Raw genomic sequence first — 22214 nt, 5'->3', positions numbered from 1 at the left:
CTATAAGATTAAAAGTGAAAGGTTGTTGTTTGCAGACATTCCCCTTCCATTTACCTGTCTGCTGTCACTGTCACTATGCATCTTTTCTCCCAATCCGTTTAGATGCTGGAATCATCCTAGAGACATCCATCTAAATCTATGAACTTACTTTAATTTTGAAAAAATGTAAGATCTTTTGGAGGGTTGTATTAGTCTCTCAATGGCACCCAGGAAATAGAATCAAAAGTATAAGAAGATCTGATTAGATTAGATGTCTATAGACCAGTTTCTCAACCCTGTCTGTACAGTACCCTGATTGGAGAGCTTGTGAAGACACAAGCAGACACATACACACACATGTGCATGCACACCAGTGACCAGGGTCTTAACACTGGGAGATTTAATGTGCAGTCCAAGTTTGGGAAACACTGCTCTACATCAGCCATTCTAAAGGTAAAATTGGAATAGAAGGACATCACATTTTCAGGCAGATGGTTATGATTTCCAGAGATATGCAGACCTGAGAGTAGTGCTTTAGAGATGGGGCAAAGATGAGGTTTGGGTAATAAAATGTAAAATACTATTGACTTTTTTGACAAAATTCTCAGTAAAAAATTTTGACTAATGGAACAGAATTGAACTTTCTAGAAGGATCTGGTTATTAGAGTACAAGTACCTGTGAGATTAAACAATGTTTTCCTATTTAGGTTCATGTTCTGGGAAACAGTCTCAGAATGTGCTCTGAAAAACAACAACAACAACAAAATCAACAACAAAAACAGAGGCAGGGGTGTTCTGTGGCTTAATGTTTGAGACATGTGGGATGACTATCCCCATCACAGGCCATACAGTACACATTGCACCTTAGCATGTGACATGCTCTGAGAGGCCCTGTAACTGAGAGATCTGTTGAACTTTGTTTTGTTTTGTTTTTAAGTCCAGGTTTTCTCAAATGTAAACAGCTGACAAATATTTTATAGAGAATTGCATCATTTCAAGCCAAGCAATGTTCTAGGCATTTTAGATGGAAACCATAAAGATCCCTGTTTTAGTGGAGTTTGTCTTCTAGCGAGTTAAGATGAACAAACAGACAAATAATAATCAAACAAGAGATCTCCCAAATAGTGAAAAGTATGAAGAAAATAACATAGGAAGATATGATGTGGGGGGAGCCAGGTATACTACTTTAGAAACTGTGATCAGAAAGGGCCTGGCTTAGGTGGTGATATTTTAGCCAAGGCCTGAAATGACAAGAGGAGCTGGTTGGGTAGAGATCTGGGGGAGGAAAATGCAGAGCAGAATCAACAGCTGGTGCAAAGGCCCTCAGCAGAACTGAGCTTGGTTTGTTCAAGGAAGTCCAGTGTGGTTAAAGTGTAACGGAAGGTGTTGTCAAAGACTGGATATTTGGGTAAAAAGTTTGGATTTCGTCTAAGAGGTAAAGGAAGGAGTGGGGGTGACATAGTTTAATTTATCTTTAAAAATCTTACTGGCTGCTCAGAAGGGAAGAAACTTGGGATGTGGGTGGGGTGGTGACAGGGAGCAGATGAATCAGAAAGACCAGAAAGAGACTGTGGAGGTGGTTTTGGTGAGATGATGCTTTGTTGAGCTGAGTGGTCATAGCTGAGATAAAGACAGATGCCCAGATTTTGAATTTAACTTTAATCACTGATGTGCCTATAGGATGTAAGCCTAAAAACTAGGTATATGAGGTACTGCTGGGGTGGGGGCAGAAGACAGAGAATTGGTTGAAAGAGGAATTAAATTTGATTATGAAATGCCTGTTTTTAAAAAATATAATAGAAGATATTTTGGTAAATGCTAGTTAAGGGATATTTGTGAAATAGAAGGAAAATCAGGAGGATGAACAGAATCCCTGAGCCTTGGTGTTCCTAACATATTTGTTTGCATTTGCCTTGTGCATTCTACATGAGGGTGACCTTATTTGTTGATCCAGTCATGGTAAAGGGACCTACCATGAGCTTGCATGTGTCATAGCATCATCCCTTATTTTATTCCTCCATATTCTCATTATTACAGTTAAAAAAAAGAGTAAGGGTGGGGGGAGGAAGAGGACGAGGTGGAGGAGAGGAGGAAGAGGACCAGGAGTGGGATGAAGAGGATGAGGGAGGGGAGAAAAATGAAATATAAATTAGTGAGAACAACTTCTGCTTCATGCTGACTTCTCCATATATGATGAAATCTTATAATGTGTCGTAAAATAAAAGTGGCGTTGTTGGGTGCTGTAGTATGTGGGTTTTGCAGGTGAGCTGTGTGTCATGTAGATGCATCCTCATCTTGTGGAAAGAACATAACTTCTGGTTTTATTTTATTATAGTTTTGCAAACAGCAGAGTTTTGTTTTGTTTTTCACCTTTCATTTCCTCATGTGGAATTTGACTATGCTGGCTTAGCATCATTCCCAAGGTCTCTCCAGCTTTCGAATTGTAAAATCTGTAAGTCTAATTACAGCTCTTTCTAAATTATTAGCGTTTCCAAGTTCTCTTAATTTTGAATGTGTGTGTCTGGCAGTGTGCTGATGAAGTTTAACAGTCTGTGGTCAGAGTGTATGTCTGACTTGAATGTTGGGTGATACTTTTGTTTATGTTAGTAAGATGAGAAAGGGAATTGGCTGAACTAAAATGACTGAGCTATGTCATAACTTCACTCATTCATTAAGGATGTGACAAGCTCAGGTAGTAGTTTTTCAATACCAGAAGAATATTTTCTCAATTTTTTTTTTTTTTGTGCCAGTCACAACGTTAATAGCCACAGACACGGCACACTTTTAAGTTTAATCTGTACTTTACAGTAGCAATCTTTATTGAGGGTATCATGGTCAAAACTGGTTTAGTAGGGATGGTGGAATTTAAACTACTCTTAATAAAAAGAAAAGTTTAGGCAACAGTAACTTGTGTGGATGAAGAGACATTATGACATAACCATCAGTATGATTTTTTTTAAAGAAGGTAGTACTTTTCACAGTAAAAAAGCAAATGATGCTTTGCTCATAGATATTATAGGTGATAAAGTGAAATGGATATTCTCCAGGTACATTGATTTCCTCTTTTCTTTTTTCTTCTAGGGTTTTTCTGGAAACACAAATGCAGACAGTGTGGTGCACTATAGACTCCAGCCTTCTATCAAAGCCAGACTTCTGCGCTTCATCCCTTTGGAATGGAACTCCAAGGGCAGAATTGGAATGCGAATCGAGGTGTTTGGATGCACATATAGTAAGTGTTTGTTTATCCAACAGGCTGAAATAGATATCAAAAGGAGATGTTTTAAAAGCCAAACTGCAAGCTAAAATAGATGATTTAGCTACATAAAGAGATATAAAAATAGCAATGATTTTGGAGGAAAGCTTTTTTTGTGCTCGTACACACCAATGTTGACTTCAGTGTTCAACTTTAACACTTTAATTCAGAGATGGAAGCATTTTATAGATAGAGATAGAAATAGATATATATGAGGGCACTTCTAAAAGTTCATAGAAAATAGAGTTAACAGACAATACCAATTTTTCCATGAACTTTTTGAAGTACCCTCTTATTTGTAGATATATGTGAATGCATTTTTCTAAATCTACTATTATTGACTAGATCCTACTTTCAGATATTAGAGCCTTCCCCATGGGTTACATTTGATGTCTTATTTAGGAACCCTGAATTTAATGAAATAGTGTGCCATTTAGTGTAACCACTCATCTGCTACGAAATCAAAGAATGTTTTTCTCTCTAGACTAAAAATAATATGCCATGTAATTCACTTTAAAATGTGCTGTGCCTTCAGCAGAAATTAATAGAAAACATAAAGGCCTCTGCCAGGATACAAAATGTGTTCGAAATACTTTCACATAAAAAAGATAGAAACCACAGATTTTACTTAGTCTTCTCTTAATGAAGCATTTTATTATATCTTTTGGTGGGGAAAGGACCTAAGATTTATTGATAGTTCACCTCAAGCCACACCATCCTGTTAGATGCTTTTTTATTATGGAACAAAGAGGTTTTTATTATTATTATTATTATGAATATTCATGAGATACAAAGCTAATTGTCACCCCTTGTGCCCATGATGTGAGGGCCAGATTCATACTGGCAGCATACCTATTACCACAAATTTCATTTGCACCCCTTGTCCCCCACCCAATTATCCCCAACTTCCCTCCCCCTCTCCCTTTCCCTCCCACTCCACTTTGTAGCCCAAGGAATGTTCTTTCCCTCTGTAAGACCAATGCACTACTGTGGTCTTTCTTTCTTTACTTCTTTCTCTCTTAGCTGCCACATATGAGTGAGGACATGTGGTATTTATCTCTCTGTGCTTTGCTTATTTCATTCAACATTAAGTTTCTCCAGGCTTATCCATGTTTTTGCAGATTGGAGTATTTCATTCTTTTTTATGTCAGAGTAATATTCCATGGTTTACATATACCACAGTTTCCTTATCCAGTCATCCATTGATAGACGTTTAGGTTGGTTCCATGTCTTGGCTATTGTAAACAGAGCTGTGATGAACGTGGGAGTGCGGGTATCCCATTGACATGATGATTTCCATTCCTCTGGGTATATACCCAGAAGTGGGATTGCTGGATCCTATGGAAGATCTATTTGTAGTTGTTTGAGAAATCTCCATACTCTTTTCCATAGTGGTTGTACTAATTTACATTCCCACCAACAGTGCAGTAGTGTTTCCTTCTCTCCACACCCTCACCAGCATTTGTTATTCACCATCTTTTTGATTATAGCCAGTCTAACTGGGGTGAGGTGGTTTCTCAATGTAGTTTTAATTTGCATTTCCCTGATGACTAGTGATGTTGAACATTTTTTCATGTATCTGTTGGCCATTTGTATGTCTTCCTTTGAAAAATGTCTATTCAGCTCCTTTACCCATTTTTAATTGGATTATTTGTTTTTTTACTGTATAATTGCTTGAGTTTCTTATATATTATGGATATTAATCCCTTGTTGGATGCATAGATAGCAAAAATTTTCTCCCACTTTGTGGTTGTCTTTTTGCTCTGCTGATTGTTTCCTTTGCTGTGCAGAGCTTTTTAATTTGATATAGTCCTGTTTGTTTATTTTTTCTTTTGCTGCTTGTGCTTTTGGGCTCATGTTCATAACACCTGTGCCCAGACCTAGTTGCTGAGGTTTTTCACCTATATTTTCCCTTAGTAATTTTACAATTTCAGGTCTTATACTTAAGTCTTTAATCCATTTTGAGTTGATTTTAGTGCATGATGAGAGATGCATATCCAGTTTCATTCTTCTGCATGTAGATATACAGTTTTCCCAGCACCAATTTTTGAAGAGGCAGTCTTTTCCCCAATGTAGATTTTTGTTGCCTTTGTCCAATATCAGATGGCTGTAAGCCTGAGCAGTGATTCCTGGGTTCTCAGTTCTACTCCACTGGTCTGAATGTCTGTTTTTATACCAATACCATGCTGTTTTGGTTACAATAGCTTTGTAGTATAATTTGAAGTCAGGAAGTGCTATGCCTCTGGCTTTATTTTTTTTGCTCAGGATTGCTTTGGCTATTCAGGGTCTTTTTTTTGTTCCATATGAAAGGTAGTATTGTTTTTTCCATTTCTGTGAAGAATGTCTTTGGTATTTTGATGGAGATTGCATTGAATCTGTAGATTGCTTTGGGTAGTATAGACATTTTCACAATGTTAATTCTTCCAGTCCAAGAGCATGGAGTATCTTTCCATCTTTTTGTGTCATCTTTAATTTTTTTCAGAAGGGGTTTGTAGTTCTCATTGTAGAGATCTTTCACTTCCTTGCTTAAATTGATCCCTAGGTATTTTATTTTTTTTTGTGACAATTGTAAATGGGCTTACTTTCTTTATTTCTCTTTCTGTTAATTCATTATTTGAGTATATAAATGCAACTGATTTGAGGGCATTTATTTTGTATCCTGAAACAAGTCGTTAATATGATCTACAATTATTAGATGAATAGTCTGAGACTTGGGGAGATTCAGTGAGATTTCAGTTGTGAGATTTGCCCAGCATCTCACAAGTAATACATGGAAGAATCTGGAAAAGAACCCAGGGCTCTTCAGTTTGACTACATCATTTTTCCCTTAGTAAACATTTATTTTTTAGCCACTAAAGCTTTTTTTCAACACATATTCTATTCCTTTATGATGTAAGCCAAGTTAGGTTCTGGTTCACTTTACTTACATAAAAGAAAGACATATCATAAAGAAGTTAAGTGATTTGTCTAGTTGTCTAGACTATGTCAGACAGACCATGATATATAGATTGCACAGGTCTCCTCATATATTTAGTGGTGTTTCTGGTACCCACATCCATCATCAAACATAACTGACAAAGCTGTTCCCTCTGGGACCTACAGAATGATAATATTATTAATGCCAGTAGTAATAATAGCAACAGCACTAATATTAGTATTAATAAAATTAATTTTTATATTTCTAGAAATAGCAAATTTTGCTTGAGTGCTTTTTATATGCACTATACAAAGCAATTTATGATTCCTCAAAATAGCCCGATAAGTATTACTAGATCACTACTCCATTTCCCCACTTTGCCAATGAGGAAGCTAAGACTTGGAGAGAGTGACTTGCTGCAGCCAAGTCCACCAGACTCCAGAACTCAAGGTCATGGTCATGCCCCTTCTAGCTGTGTTGAATCACAAAGATGAGCCCATGGGCTCATCTTCCCACCTTAACTGCTCAACTCGACTGCTGGCTTTCTTGGTTTCAACAATCCAGCTTAGATGCTCTAATTATGTGCTAGCTCTTCACTTCACAATGATCACACTTGAATAAAATCATTCTTTTAAAAAAAATCCCACCCCAATTAAGATTCTGGAACTTAGAACTTGGATGATCAGTCTTATTTGTCTTTGGATCATAGAGTTTAGCAAAGCTCATGACTCATGATGGATAATTAGTAAAACAAATTTCAAAATACTTCACTTTTATAGTTATATTCTCAACTTGTTCACAACATCAACCTTGCAAAATATTTATTTATCACAGCATAATAATAGCTAACAGTTATTGTTCATGTACCATGTGTCAAATATGGTCCTTTACAGACATATTCTAATTTAATCCTCAAAACCACTTATTTATTAGAGAGGAAACTGGGTCTTAGAAAAATTAAGCAATTTGCCCAATGTCACACAGTTAATACACATTCAATCTAGAATGGAAATCCAGAATTAGTTTAATGAGACTGTGAAGTTGTTTTGATGAACCTAAAGCAAAGGTACAGACTCCTTTGAGTATCTGCTGCTATGTGACTGATAACTCAAATCCCCCACCCTAATTTCTTGACCTGCTGCTCTGTGGAACATTTTTGGGGTGAGCACACTGTCCAAGTATTTAGTATCCTTTTCTCACCGACTTGTGGTTAAAGTAACATTACTGGGAGCCAACGTGATTTTAAACTTAAACACATATAGTAAGATGGTATGACAGAAGTGCATGTACAATGATGGCTGCCATACATTTAAATTATTATTAAAAAAGAAAAAGTAATCAACCTAATGGAAAAATGTTTTTATAGATAACCAGAATGGATGACGAGAAAATAACCCAAGAGTAGGCTGGGTGTGAGTAACTTATGGGAATGCATCTGATCAAATTGACTTTAATCTCTCAATTACACCATGATCACACTCACATTCTCTACCTATTCATAGCATCAGCCTTGCCAAATATTAATTTCTTAAAACATGATCTTTTATTGAATAGTTAATATGCATCAGAGACTATTCTTCATAGGCATTTTCTGATTTAGTTCTAAGAACACAGTGAAGGAGGCATGTAAGTATCATCATTTTATGCAGGACGCAGAGCAGACATGGAGAATTGTCTACCAAATGAGTCACATGGCTTGCTCTGGGTTGCCTGGCACAGAAATAGCTGGAACACTGGCTTTCCCCACCCTCAGAAGGAAGGGCTGCAGGTGCTACAAGCACGAACATCCAGCAGCAGGATTTTATCTGCAACTCCCCTGAGTAACATGGATCCAAGATCAGGATGGATTTTCTCCAGATACAAAAGGCCAGGGCTGGCTCAGTTGGTTAGAGCATGGTGTTATAACAGCAAGGTCAAAGGTTTGATCCCAGGACCAGCCAGCCACAAAAAAAAAAAAAAAAAAAAAAAAAAAAGAAGAAGAAGAAGAAAAGGAAGGAAAAGAAAAGGCCATTCTCCTGTAATCTCTACAAAAAGGAAAAGTAATACTGATCGGGGGTGAGCAGGGTCTCTTTCCTGGATCACAGTCATGGGACACCCATCCATGCTAAATGAAATCGGCCTTTCCTGAGCTTGAGGAAATCCTGGAGAGTTGCATGTCACCCCTCACAACCCCTCCTGCCTGTGCCTTCCCACTTGCACCAAATTAATGTGACTCTTGGGTGGGCTTTGCTCCAGCCTTTCATGCAAAAGTGGCACACATCAGAGTGCCTCACATCTTCTGTCATGAAGAAAGTGCACCTCAGAGAAATTAGGAACTTTGTCCAGGATTACATAACCTGTGTTAGATGTAGAATTTAAAAGCAGATCCATCACTTTCCAAAGCCATTGCTCTTGACAACTACATGAATCATGCATGTATTCACCTTTTAAGTTATTTATTGGCACTTGCTAAAGGAGAGCTCTACAAGGTATTGGGTATAGAAAGAAATTTTGAAGTAATGTGTATTTTCTTAATAAAACTGGGCATGTGCAATGTGGGAAAAATTGTATCAATGCAAAATATTTTAACATGAGTGTAGGGTGTGAGGGATAAAGTGATTGATAAATGGAGGTTAGTATTGGAAAGTTTATAACAGTAGGTTTTGAAACTAAGCTGCATATATTTTCACAGGGGAGGCTGGGAGGATAGTCCAAAAAGGAGAAGTGGTGTGCCCCAGTCAGGCACAGGAAAGAGAATTGCTGGGGTGATCAGTTTGTATTTGAGAATGGTCATTCGGATTGAAAGGAGGGACGCAGGGTGGACGGTTAAATCTGGAGGCGGCAGCTCAAAAGGAGGCTTCTGCTCGTTTCCACTAGTGACGGCGGAGCCCCACAATAGAGGAACAGCAATCGGTAAAGAGGGTAGTAGGTAGATTCAAAATATACCAAGGATATTGAATCAAGAGAGCTCAGTCATTGTATGTGAGGGGACACTGAGCCATTGTATTTGTGTAACTGTCAGGAAGGTGGTATCATTTACTGGGAAGGGGTGCTGGAGAATAAATAGATCCCGGAAGGGAACAGGAGAAATGATTAATATGCCTGTTGACTCATTCAATTCAAGTGTCTATGAAATATGACAAGTTAACTCTCTACACCCTCTAGTTTGAAGATATAGAATTGAAACCTATATAAATATTATTATTGTTAGTAAGTCATAAAGTGTTCCATTTACTGTATCACTATTAATAATAAAACTATGAAGTGCTATGTTTGAACAACCACTCATGTCTTTCAAAATAGAAATGCATTTGTACCATACTTAAAGCAGGTCCTGTAGGCTGTTTTTCAGGTAGTATAAACATTTTTAGAACAGGCCCCCTTTGTGCCTAATACATGTGTTTGCTGAAGTTGTCGATGCAAGCTGGTTCTGTGATTACTGCAGGGAAAGTGGCTGCTGGGAGAGCCACACATAATTTTATTGCCTTCTACCCCAACAAGTTATAGTAATAACTTGTTATGAAGGAACATCAAGTGAATGGAAAATCCATATCAAAGAGCATGTTCTACTTTTATGTCAGTAAACTTGAAGTTGTTTCCTGAGTAATGAAAGAAGTAGAAGCTAAATTTTATGAGATCAAAAGGAAAGTATAAATTTCAGATATCTTGGCCATAGCAGCAGTGAGCATGTTTATAGATCTAGAGATGAGATGTATGGAAGGTAATAACCGGTGGAAAAAAGAACAGAAGAGAAAAGAATGTGTTTGATGATAAAGAAATACTACTCTATTAAATGTCCCAAAGAAAAGCAAACAATGGTAAACAAAGTCAGGCAAAGGAAAATAACTGGGTAAAAGTGAATGTATGTGAGGCGTCCTTAGGAAGTGGTAGTTAAGCCACAAGAGGCAATGTTCTTTAATTTTGGATGAATTGCTGAGGCAATTTATCTTTAGTATAAATTCTAAATTCCTTTTCTCTAGTCCTTTGTAAACATCTTGATTTTGTAATCTATGATCTCTTCCTCATCCCCAACAGAGTAAGAAGAACATTCAACTGTCCAGCCATATTGAACTGATTTCAGTTTCTCTGGTGTGCTGTGATTTCATGATTTTTCTAGCCTTAGGGTCTTTGCACGATGCTTAGGGCAATCACCAAATACCCGGTCTTCGTTCCTCTACCTAAGTAATTTTCTAATCCATTCTCTTTTCTCAACACAGAAATCACTGTTTCTGATTACTTCCCTGACACCCCACGTGCAGATCAGGGGATGTTTCTTGGCCATTCTAGAACAGCCTTTCTTCTTCAGGCCATAGCGTGCACACATTATACTAGGTTGCAACCAGAGGTTCTTTTTCGTTTATTCGTCTTACGGATAGATGAATGAAGAAATGGAGGCAGGTTTGGTGAGCCTCAGAAAGGCTTTCTCTGTCATCCAAGTGGCCTTCTCAACTTTCTAAAGATCAGGAATAAGCATGGGGAGAACTGAGAGAGAAGATGATATGAGAACAAGTATAGAAGTGTTAAACTATTGCATTTAATTGCTTAAATGCAAACGGTTTAAAAGAAAATTTGGGGTTAAATTTAATAAATAGAACATAAGTCAGTAAGTGTAAAACTTATGTTAACTTTTTAAAAATAAGAACGTGCATCTTATAATGTAAAAAATAATGGAAGTTGGAATTATACTCTGCCATCAGTAGATTTCAGTTTAGAAAACATATAAATAGGAAATGTAAGTAAGAAACATGAAAAGCACACATATTCACCTGGGTAAAAGAAACACTGAAAGAGAACTAGGTGATAATCTTCTCTCTATTCAGGAAACCGATCTCTCATACTACATTTGGTTAGTGGAAAAAAATGAAAAGCAGTAAATTTGTGAGATCTACTATAAAGAAGAGTTATATTTAATACCGATTTATTGAGCGACTCCTGCATGCTAACTGCTAAAAGCTTGACTAAGGTGAATTAGATAGTCCCTGCTCTCAGATTATTTATCAGTTAATACAGTAGTTAAGGGATCCTATTTTATGTCAAAGTTAAAAAAAAAAAAAAAAGATTCTGGTTAGCCTAAAATCAAAGAGGATAAATTCTCTAATTATCTGCAAAGTTCATAGTCTTAAGATTTTAATTCAATGCTAAGTGGAGTTCTATTAAGATAAAAATAAGGTTAGCTATTATAATACTAGAAAATAAGAAAACTGTGAAAACCCATTTGGCTCATGCTGAAAGAATTCAGGGCAAATTGAAGAGGCTCTTACCAACCAAAAATGGAAATGTTTTAGCATCAATAAGGGTATTAACTACAAAGTTTTGAAACATATTAAGTATGTTTAAGTGAATAATAATAATAATAATAACAAAAGCCCCATTGACCACCTATGAGAGGTCTAACTCCTTATTTTGAAAGCTAGTAAGTAAAGGAGAAACATTAAGCATTTATCCTACTTTTTCTATGTAATCTGTACCTTAAAGTAACCAAATAGGAGAGAAGTTTCTGTTTAAAGAAATATGTCCAATATTGAATAGAAAGGAACAATAGAATTAGCATTTGTCCATTCTGCAACCCTAAATAAATGAAGGGATCAAGGTAACTGTAAAGTTCACAAACAGAGACGATTTGCTTTTTCTTACCATCCATGGGGGTGTAGTTTTACTGGACTAACATGCTGCTCATGACAATTATATGTACTGGATAAAATATATACTTCTAAAAAACCTGCTTCTGAGCTCTGAATTTCAACTCAAAACAGGTAGAAACTTAAGAGGACTTTACTCTTGAAAGAAGGGAAGCCAATTTGGGAGATTAACATTTGACTGACTTTTTCCTAAGGACAAGCAGAAAGTAGCCAGGTGGTACTAGGCTAGGGAGACAAAGGTCAGAGTTCAAGGCTGCCGGAGTGGCTAGAAATTGAGGAGGGAATATTCAAAAGAAGGGGGTCATAGAGGAAGAGCTCTAGCTCCTGCATTCAGATTCCCCTCATATTCTTGGCTAATTCCCGAACTTCGCATGCTCAAGATGAAACATCGAGGAGGTGAAGAGAAAGCAGGAACTTGGAAGGTGAAAGTTCTGGAGATTTCAGGGTCTTCCTTGCGCTGAAAGTCCACCTTTGGAGTTCAAATCCTGCTAATTTAGAGAGATTTGTTAAACACCTTGAGCTTTCAACTGAAACTCCAGAAGAGCATTGCCCTCAGGGTAAAGACCACATCTGAGGACCAACTGTGATATCCTGTGGCTAAGGACCGAAACCAAAATAGACCTGTCCCAGCAAACCTGGAACTTAGCCTTTGTAGGGTCAAGGTGATCTGCCAGTAATTCACCTCTCTGTGGCCACTTCCATTTACTTCCTGCCATCACATCCATCCCTCCACAGTCTTTTCCACCCTCCCGACTGACCTCATCTCCTACCATCCCCATCCCCTCCCATTCCCACTTCCTCCTTCTTTCCTAACCCCTGTTTACACATGTGGTCAACCACTCAACTCAGAGATGTTGTTCCCCTATCACCTTCCTAATTGAAATCTCTCTGTTCAGAACTCTGCTATCAACCTGTCCCTTTCTTTCATACTTCACTTACAATTTGTACATATATTTGTACACATGGGATGGTTTGCCTTTTCCTGCAGATTGTAAGATCTATGAGAACAGGATCTGTTCACTGTTGCAACACTGGCTCCCAGTGCAATACTTGGCACAATCAATGCTCAATAACTATTTGTTGAATGAATGAAGGAAAAATCTGATTAGCCATGATATATACTGAATAACAAATAAATATGTAAAAATCACAAATTCATTACACTCACACAGCAGCAGTTGATTAAAGAAGAAATAATTCTGAAATGAACATATGAAATTTCAAATATTATTTTTAAAATGGTGATAATAGCATACAGGTATTTTTGATAATTCCATTTGATCCCCACAGCATTTTTGGGTACTATAAGAGGCTGGAATTATTCTCTACATATTTCAAGTAAGAAAACCAAGAATCAACATTTAAGTGACTTCTGTGACATTACAAAAGTTACAAATAAATATTAGAGACCGAAGTACAGCTAACAGTCTCCAATGATTCATTCGAGTGTCCTTGACATGGTAGATGTTACTAGTTTCAAATCTATTTAAAAGGTTATTAAGATGGATATTTAAGTGGCAGTGATCATGTTTGTTTACATAAACTCCTGGCATGTTGTTGCTGACCTTAGCTCAGTCTATTTAAAACCATGATGGTAAAGTCACCTTTTCCTTGTGGTTATATGCAGCACTTGATTCTGTGCCTTCTTCCTTTTTATTGTATTAATTTTAGTTGTTTTAAATTTGACTTCCTTAAATCATTCTGTATTATTTTATGCTACTATTCAAAAATAGTACAGCCTATTTCCTGTTGATTTCTCAAGTGCTTGCCTCTCCGTTCCATTGCTTTGAAAACCCAATTCAGTAATGCAGATCTCAAGTGCCTATACATCATGCTGTTGCTTTAATATTTCACAATATAATAGTTTAACAACGACTCAGTCTGATTTATGTTTCTTAGAAGTCAAAATTGGACCACTGTTTGTTTAGTAATTTGTGGGTAATAATTTTCAAATAAAGAAACAGCGTGATCAGTGTTTAAGACTGACTTCATGTTTAACCAAGAAGAATTGGTCTATAGCCCTTTTCTCTAGCTTATAAAAAATCTATATTATTTTTTTGTTTGATCTTTGAAGGTAGCACTCTCACTCTATTTATATTTTTGGGGTGATTCCCAAAGAATTAATAGAAGACCCTAGTGTCTTTTTCAAGAAGAACCCTTTTATGACCTTCAAATAAAATTAATTTTCTATTGTGGAAGGATTGGCTTTTCCAGTTCATGCATTTTCTGTTCTGATTTTTTTCCCTTAAGTTTTTTAGTCATCTGACCTCATCAATAATGCCATGATTCATAGTTTAACACATGGAAAAATTTATCCCTAAAACATCATTCAGGGATAAATCTCTACCACTTCCACAACCTTCTGCAAGTACTACATACAGTATAAATAAATGAAACATATTTGTTTTTTATGGTACAATTCAATATTCAATGAGGTTACTGATTTTCAGAGAATAGGTTTCTGTTACCTATTTTTTCTTCCTGCCAGATAACCCGCATACTGTTGTTTGCCTCAAAATCTCTCAGGGACCTGTATTCCAGGGTTCCCAGTTACAATTAGAGAGATTCTAATTAGGCGGACATTAGGCAGAGCTCAGGATGTTGAATGTTTATGGAGTCCCCAAGAAATTCTTCTCGGTTGATTCTAATATGGCTGGATCATGAAGCTCAATTTAAGAAAAACATGCTCTTGGATATTTTTCTTAGTCATCCACTTGGGGTGTGGCTAGGATATTGCTTTTTTAAGTGACAACCCCTCAAAATTTGGGAAGCCATGAACTTCAGGAGCAGAGGTTGAATACAAGGGTGAGGGGAAGATACTAGGTAAAGTGGAATATATTACAGTGAGAAGTGTGTTTGCATGTGAAATATGCAAAGGTAGAAAAACACTTGGCTGCTTGAGGAACTAAAGCATTTCTCCAGTTTGGTTGACGTCCTTCTCAGAGGCTAAAGCAGAGTGACTTCTGCACATCTCAGAAATCACTTGGGACCCAGCCCTGATACAGAAGCAAAGCTCTGAATGTAGGCGTGAATAATCACATCTCCAAGATGTGTCTCTTCCCCAGTAGACTGTAAGTTCTTTAAAACAAAAGTATTTTTTGTTTTTTTATGCATTGCTGTGTTTGCCACTGTGTTCTCCACTGTGTTAACAGAAAACTTTCCACAAATATGTGCTGTAGGAGGGAGGGCAGAATACACATTTCAGCAATGCCACTTCTGACAAAACTCCCTGAAAGATACTTGAGTATTTTCTATTGGAGGCTCTTAATTCCGTGGCAGATCATATTTCAGAATCATATAAATAAATCAGAATATATTCGGGGTCACAGGGAGAATTGATATGAAAATAGGGCCTACAACTTTTCTGGGTATCATCTTTCCTTGATTCTTGCTCTAAATGAGAAGTTTGAGATGCAGATATTTGCGGAGGAGGAATCAGGTCACCGATGATTGCTGTGATGAGTCAGCTCAGGCAGGAGCTGACAGACAGAGAAAAAGCCACAGAATCCACAGATGGCTTGAAATCATTTCTGCTGCATAAGCTGGCAATGACGTTGATAATTAAGGGTTTCTTGTGCACTTCAGAAATTTATTATTTTTAAAGTCGCAAGTATACCAAATGTATTTATTAAACTATTTTTTGCTGTACCTCTTTTCCCGCTTGATATTCTTACAATAAATAATAACATTAGCATTCGTAGTCATTAACATTTATTGATTGCTAATTATGTGGCAGCTTCTAAAAACTATGCAGATATACATTCGTACAAGAATTCTATGAAGAATATACTATTATTCTCATCTTACAGACAAGGAATCAGGGACAGAGAGGTTAAGTAACTCGCTGTGATAGAATAATGCCTCACTGAAGATCTTAGTCCCTGAAGTCTATAAATATACTGTGTTATCTTACATGGCAAAGGCACTTTGCAGATGTGATTAAGGCTCTTGTGATGGGGAGATTATTCTGTCTTATTTAGGTGGACACAATGTAATCACAAGGTTTCTTATAAGAGGGAAGTGGGAAGATCAAAGTCAGAGAAGGGATAAGACTATGAAAGCAGAAATGAGAGAGAGATTTGAAGATGTTATGTCACAACATATGGAAGAAGGAGCCATGAGCCAAGTGATCTCTAGAAGGTAGAAAAGGCAAAGAAAAGGATTATTTTCTAGAGACGTAAGAAGGAAAGCAGCTCCTGCCAACTTCTTGATTTTAGTACTTCTGAACTCTAGAATTGTAGGATAAGAAGTTTGTGATGTTTTAAGCAACTATGTTTGTGGTTACTTGTTATAGTAAAAATAAAAAACTAATACACTTGCCCAAGGTAGAGTGGGGATTCAAACCCACACAGGCTAGTTGCCTTAACTTAGGCCTAAGTGTAATATACACTACTACAAATGGCTAAAAATGGGGCTAGACTAAAAAGAGGTGAATATGTCAGAACAATTTGCAACTTGTTACTGGAAAATTAGTTTATGCTCTCCTCCTGGTGAACCAGTGTATGACAGACACATTATTAATACCAATAACAATCTAATCATTAAAAATATAACCTCTGGGCCGGCCCGGTGGCTCACTGCTATAGTGCGCCGCTTGGCTCCCGCCGAGGGTTCGGATCCCACATACAGACCGGTTCCCGCTCACTGGTTGAGCGAGATGCAGGCGCAACACCGAGGGTTGCGATCCCATTGCCGGTCCCGGTCCCGGTCCGGTGCGGGTGCGACACTGAGGGTTGCGATCCGTTGCCGGACACGAAAAAAGACAAAAAAAAGGAAAAAAAAAATATATAACCTCTAAGCATACTAATGAACAAATTTACAATTAGAAAAATAATTATTTCTTTCAGTCAAGTAACACATCTCCTCTTATGTCTTTGGACTGTAGGTCTTTTCCTATTATTTTATTAATAACTAGAGATTCCTCATTTTTCCTATAGTTAATTTTCTAATACCTCTACTTTTTATATTTACATAACTCAACTGTGTACAAGAGTCTTTTCCCAAAGGTGTTTGATAAAAGACAGAAATAAATGTGATTTTGACTGTCAATTTACATATTAATATTATTTTGAATGCTTAAAATTTAGTGTTTCTAAATAAATAGATATTGAGTTGGATTAATTTTATCAATTCTATTTATTCATATTAGATCTTTTATAGGTTAGTTTCAATATAAAAATATTGTTATGAATCACCGTGGTATTTTTCTTTTGTGAGAATGTGTTTGCTTTGGCATTGCTCCTTTAAGAGTTTAAAAATCTGAAAATCTTTGTAGAATAGTGAAAATAAATTCACCCTGAACATCACCAGTGATGGCTAAGACTTGCAATGTTGCTTTGCTGGTCAATGATATGAAGTTCAAGTATATTTTTAAGTTAGTAGTGGTAATGTAAAATTTTCAAAAACATACAAACATGACTCTGATTCAAATAATAGAATAAACACCTATCGAAGGTGTATTTGATTCACTAATGAAGGAATCAGAAGGATAGTAAAGCTAATTCAAAGAAAATTTAAGAGACTGAGTATATATAAATCCAAGAGAAAATGTTAGAATAATACAAGGGTACTTCAAAAAGTTCATGGGAAAATGGAATTAAAAGATAATACAAATCTTCCGTGAACTTTTTGAAGATCCCTCCCATTACTAGGTAAGTACCCAAGTGGTTAGTGTTCAACAGGTTATATAGTTTCAATAAAACCATAACCTTTGGGAAGATGTTTTCTACCATATAGAAGTCTTTTACATCTCTACTGGGCAAAAATCTACAAATTAATTTGGAGCTTGACAGAATCTGGCCCTAATCAGTACTAAATAATAAAATCAGACACTTATTAATTCACCTATAATTAAATAATCTTATTTATTCAGTTATTCTTTTGCTTTATTTCCAGTTTTTCCAATTTTTCTTAATAGTGGTAAGATCACTCTTGAGAAAGACTGTATCCCTGTCTCTCCCACCAGCATTCTTGGTGACCTCGGTGCTGATAACACATAGAATATGAATGCTCTCTTTCTGTTTCAAAAGATTAATTTTTTTCCTGTTTTTATGTCATTAACTTCATGCATCATAACTCAGTGCTCTGTGATTACTGTTTAAAATTGTATGTCTTTTATTAATCAGATGTGTTTGTGTAAATAACTTTTACAAAAGTGACATAATAAAAGTGAGCTATTATGAATGTTCTATCTAAAGTCATACTGTTGAGAATCATCCTGAATTTTATTTTCTGAGAATCCATATTTATATATTATGTGTATGTTATTGAAGTTTCCCCGTACTGATAATGTACTCACTTTCTAAATTATATGTAGCTTTTTTCCCTGCAGGGTAGTGTTTACATGCACGTGAAATCTGTAATGTGATTGTGGCCAATTTGTTGACTTCCCTACTTCTGTACTTTCTTCCTTTCAGGCTCCCTTTTTCAAGGTGAATCCACCTCATTACTACTTCTGAGCACTAAATTATTTCCTGTCACTCTAGTTTCTCAGACATCCTCGCAGCTTTCTTTTATGACAGTGAATGGGATGGTGTTGGGAGAATGTCTAGACCTCTTGAAATTAAATGTTCTGAGAGTAATCCTAGTTCATGGGGACAAGTTATAGGACTTGAAAACTGTAGAGAGTGGCACGATTACTGATTAGGATCTGCCTTAGCCTCGGATTTTTAGACCTGAGACCTGAGAGAGACCTTTCTCAACTGCCCTAACTTAAATGACCCCTGTCTTCTGCTACTTTTGATCAGAATGCCTCTTACAATCTAATGGTTCCATGAACTTATTTGTTCACTTGCTAAATATTATCTGTCTTCACTGAACATAAGCAGCATTAGGGCAGGGACCATGTTTGTGTTGAATATTCTTTTATCCCAGCATCTGGCACAGTGCCTCAAACATGATGGGCTAGATAAATTTTTATTAAATAAATTCACCAGATCACATAGTGGCGTTAAGTATGCCTGTGAAGTAAGTAGACAGTAGGTAAGAGAGCAAAAAAGGCAAGTGGCTTCAGTTTAAGAGATGAAACAGTTTACCATTGCTTTCGGCATCAAATGTCTGATATGTTTTTCAATACCCCATTTTGCTGATGGAAATATTCCAGGCACAAAATCTTTAGGTGCCATGGAAGATGAATATGACCATTATAATGTAATAATAACAATAGTGCAAAAGAGAGAAAAAAAAGAAATAGGAGGCTAACGTAACACAGACTAACCCTTTAATGGGAAAAAATTCTCTTGGTAGCTAATTCCAAAAATAGTCTTTTTCTAAAATAAAATCATTACAATGATGGTTGCCTTTAAGCAATACATTAACTCAGAGATAACTGCATTGCTCTAAATGTGTCAGCCTTTAAAGTCCATCTTATTGGAATTTTTTCTTAATTTATTATAATCTAATAATCATAGAACACATTATTTGTATTTGACACAGAGTTATGTTTTTACCATGCACATTTATTCAGCTATATAACAAGGAATAATTGTTCAGTTAACATTATTTCTGCAGAATGCAATGTTTATTCATGTGCACTTGGTGAATGAATTCTTTATAAGCCCATTAGCAAGATGTGAAAAAATCAGATCTCTGAATCTTCAAAAGATAGCTACAAAAAATAGTTGAAAAAAAATTGGGGGAGGTGGTGGTGGATGTAAATGTTTCATATGGAATATAATGGATAATCTGAATTAGATGTTTCTTTGGGCATACAAGTAGCTGTAATAATTTTTTCAAATGAAACAAGATGAGTAAACTGTAATGTCATTTTGTTGACTGGAGGAAGTCAGCTTACCAATTGAAAAATAGCTTCATCTTTTATTGAGTTTCCCTAACCTCTTCATTTATTACATAAATGCACTCTCAAGGGTAATTGCCTTAAAAATATCTTCGACTTGTGAAATGTAGAAAATACTGTGCTAGGATTTCCGAGTATTATCAGTTCCTTTTTGTGCCTCTTGTTCAGGGTGCAACTGATTTTGACAGATGTATTGTTATGTTACTCGTATAACATGACACCTTTTTTCACATGAACTGAGTAAGAGTGATCTTGACAGCAAGTATATAAGACACTGTCAGAAAGCTGAAAAAACAGTGTCACGATTACAACACAAATGCAGCAGAACAGACCTTACAATATCATTAAGTCAATGTCTTTCCAACAAAGCCCTTGAGAAGATAGAAAGCAGCATTGCCCTTAAATACTATCAGTTAGCCACAAACATAATAACATGAGACAAAACACAAGGTCAGGTTAATATTCGTATATATTTGAAGTGGCATTTGATGAGTCTGTAGTACATGTGTATATTTGCATGTTGATCTCTTTTATATAGCACATGTCTGAAAAAATTTTGAGATACCAAAACTACTAATTCTGAAGCCAAAACCCACTTAACTTCAGCATTTCAAGAATACCATAAAAAATACTGATCATGAAATATGTGAAGTGGTTTTATGTATATTAACTATAACCTTTTTTCCTGTTTTTCTTTTTTATGAAATGAGAAAAAATAGCCTTTAATAATATAAGAGAAAGTTAGGAATACATTAAAAATGTACTTCTAGATCGTGAATTTTGTAAACAGGTTAATAAAAACTAAAATGGAATCAACCCCTGGTGTCAAGAGGGAATTAGACATTTGGTGGTCATATTTTTTTCTTAGGATAACTGATCCAGAGCTGACCTATATATGCAAGTATATAAGTGTATACAGTGCTCTCTTTATATGTGTTCATTAGAAATGCTTTAATGGAGAGCATATTTATCCTTAGAATGACTTTTAATATCTTTGTCTCTAGGATCAGAGGTGGTTGATCTTGATGGAAAAAGTTCTCTTCTCTACAGATTTGATCAAAAATCCCTGAGCCCAATAAAAGATATTATTTCTTTGAAATTTAAAACCATGGAGAGTGATGGGATTCTAATCCACAGGGCAGGGTCAAATGGAGATCACATCACATTGGAATTAAGAAGAGGAAAACTCTTTTTACTGATTAATTCAGGTAAAACTATTTGGTGAAATGCTTGAAAATCTGATCATTTGGATATCACTTAGGTAACTTTATGCTTTTATAGCTTATCTTTGAACTGTGAAAGTGCTTTATTTTCAGGTTCAAGGGCTTGCATATATGCCAATATTGCTGTTCTATGTAAAAATGGTTCTTACTTTGCAAATTGCGCAAGACCCTCATTAGATGTTTTTTACTTAACCCTGGTAGAAGAACCACATGGGTATTTTCTAATATCATAAAAAAAGGGTCACTGAAAAACATTGAGGTAGTAAAAATAATGAGGTTGTAGCAAAGATAAAATTTACATAGATAATTAACATGCAATGGATGATAAGGAAAAGAATTAACAGTGGAAGAAATTACAGCAAGGTCGAGAGGCTATTATATTCAAACATTAGGTAAATCCATACTAGTGTTTGGGATGGAATGTGTGGAAGCAGATTGGAATTAGGATGAAAGATGCTGGTCCACGAAAGGAAACCTTTTCTTTTTTTAAACTGGGAATAATGGTGCTGTTATTTTTTCCTCGCCTAAGGTGAAGCTAAGCTGCCCTCTGCTCACGCCCTGATCAATCTCACCCTGGGCAGTCTGCTGGATGATCAGCACTGGCATTCTGTGCTCATCCAGCGTTTGGGTAAACAAGTCAACTTTACAGTGGACGAGCACCAGCATCGTTTCCACGCACAGGGAGAATTCAATTACCTGGATCTTGATTATGAGGTGTGATGGTTATGTTTCAATTAGTACAGATTTAATGATGTTTATGTGGCTTAACTTCTCCAAAGAAAACACATGATAAGAAAACCCATCTTTTACAGTAAATCACAGAACTCAGGTTTGAGTGTATAGTACTTGGGGCTTCATCATTTTTCATATTTCTCAAAGTATGTTAATATATTATTATAGGGTGAGATCATCTTTTTTTTACCTGAAATGTCTAGTCACAGAATGTCACAGGTAGAACGTATTGTCCATGAAGAGATCTGATTACCACAATCAATTATAGGTTGTGTTGTATGATTTCTTTTTTATACTCATGAGCAGTGTAGATTTATTGGAAGAATGCCACCTCAAACGGATTGATTAATTAATTCATCAACGATTGATTCAAATGCACAAATATCAATGAGTGCCAAAAAATGTATGTAAAATAAAATGTCATTATAATTGGTTACATTATTAAACAGATCGAGTTTTATCATGGATATAAAGTTGCATTTTTTATCATTCAACAAATATCAATAAAAGGTGTGATTAGCTATTTGTAAGGATAATCAAGCTCTAGTGTAAATGAAGACTGAATGCATATAAATTTGCTTTAAAATCTGCATCTTGATTTTTTTCAGAATAGGGTGATGAAAAATTGATGTTTGTGTGATGATGACAGGGATAGTTGCTAGACATAATTGTTTAAGCAGATTATTAGAAAATCACT

General features: G+C 36.1%; 1 protein-coding gene across 1 annotated transcript in view; it reads left to right on the top strand.

The window, feature by feature from the left end:
• CNTNAP4 (contactin associated protein-like 4) overlaps nucleotides 1–22214 on the top strand; it is a 276072-nt gene that overhangs the window by 136904 nt on the left and 116954 nt on the right. Inside the window, exons 4-6 of the mRNA XM_008575870.1 lie at nucleotides 3061–3208; nucleotides 20567–20770; nucleotides 21315–21499. Of these exons, the coding sequence (XP_008574092.1) occupies nucleotides 3061–3208; nucleotides 20567–20770; nucleotides 21315–21499 (537 nt within the window). The remainder of the gene's footprint in view (nucleotides 1–3060; nucleotides 3209–20566; nucleotides 20771–21314; nucleotides 21500–22214) is intronic.

This window comes from Galeopterus variegatus, unplaced genomic scaffold (assembly GCF_000696425.1).
Source record: "Galeopterus variegatus unplaced genomic scaffold, G_variegatus-3.0.2 Scaffold1248, whole genome shotgun sequence".
NCBI classification, from domain to species: Eukaryota; Metazoa; Chordata; class Mammalia; order Dermoptera; family Cynocephalidae; genus Galeopterus; species Galeopterus variegatus.
Note: the sequence above shows the minus strand (reverse complement) of the source record. Positions and strands in the feature narration are given on the sequence as shown.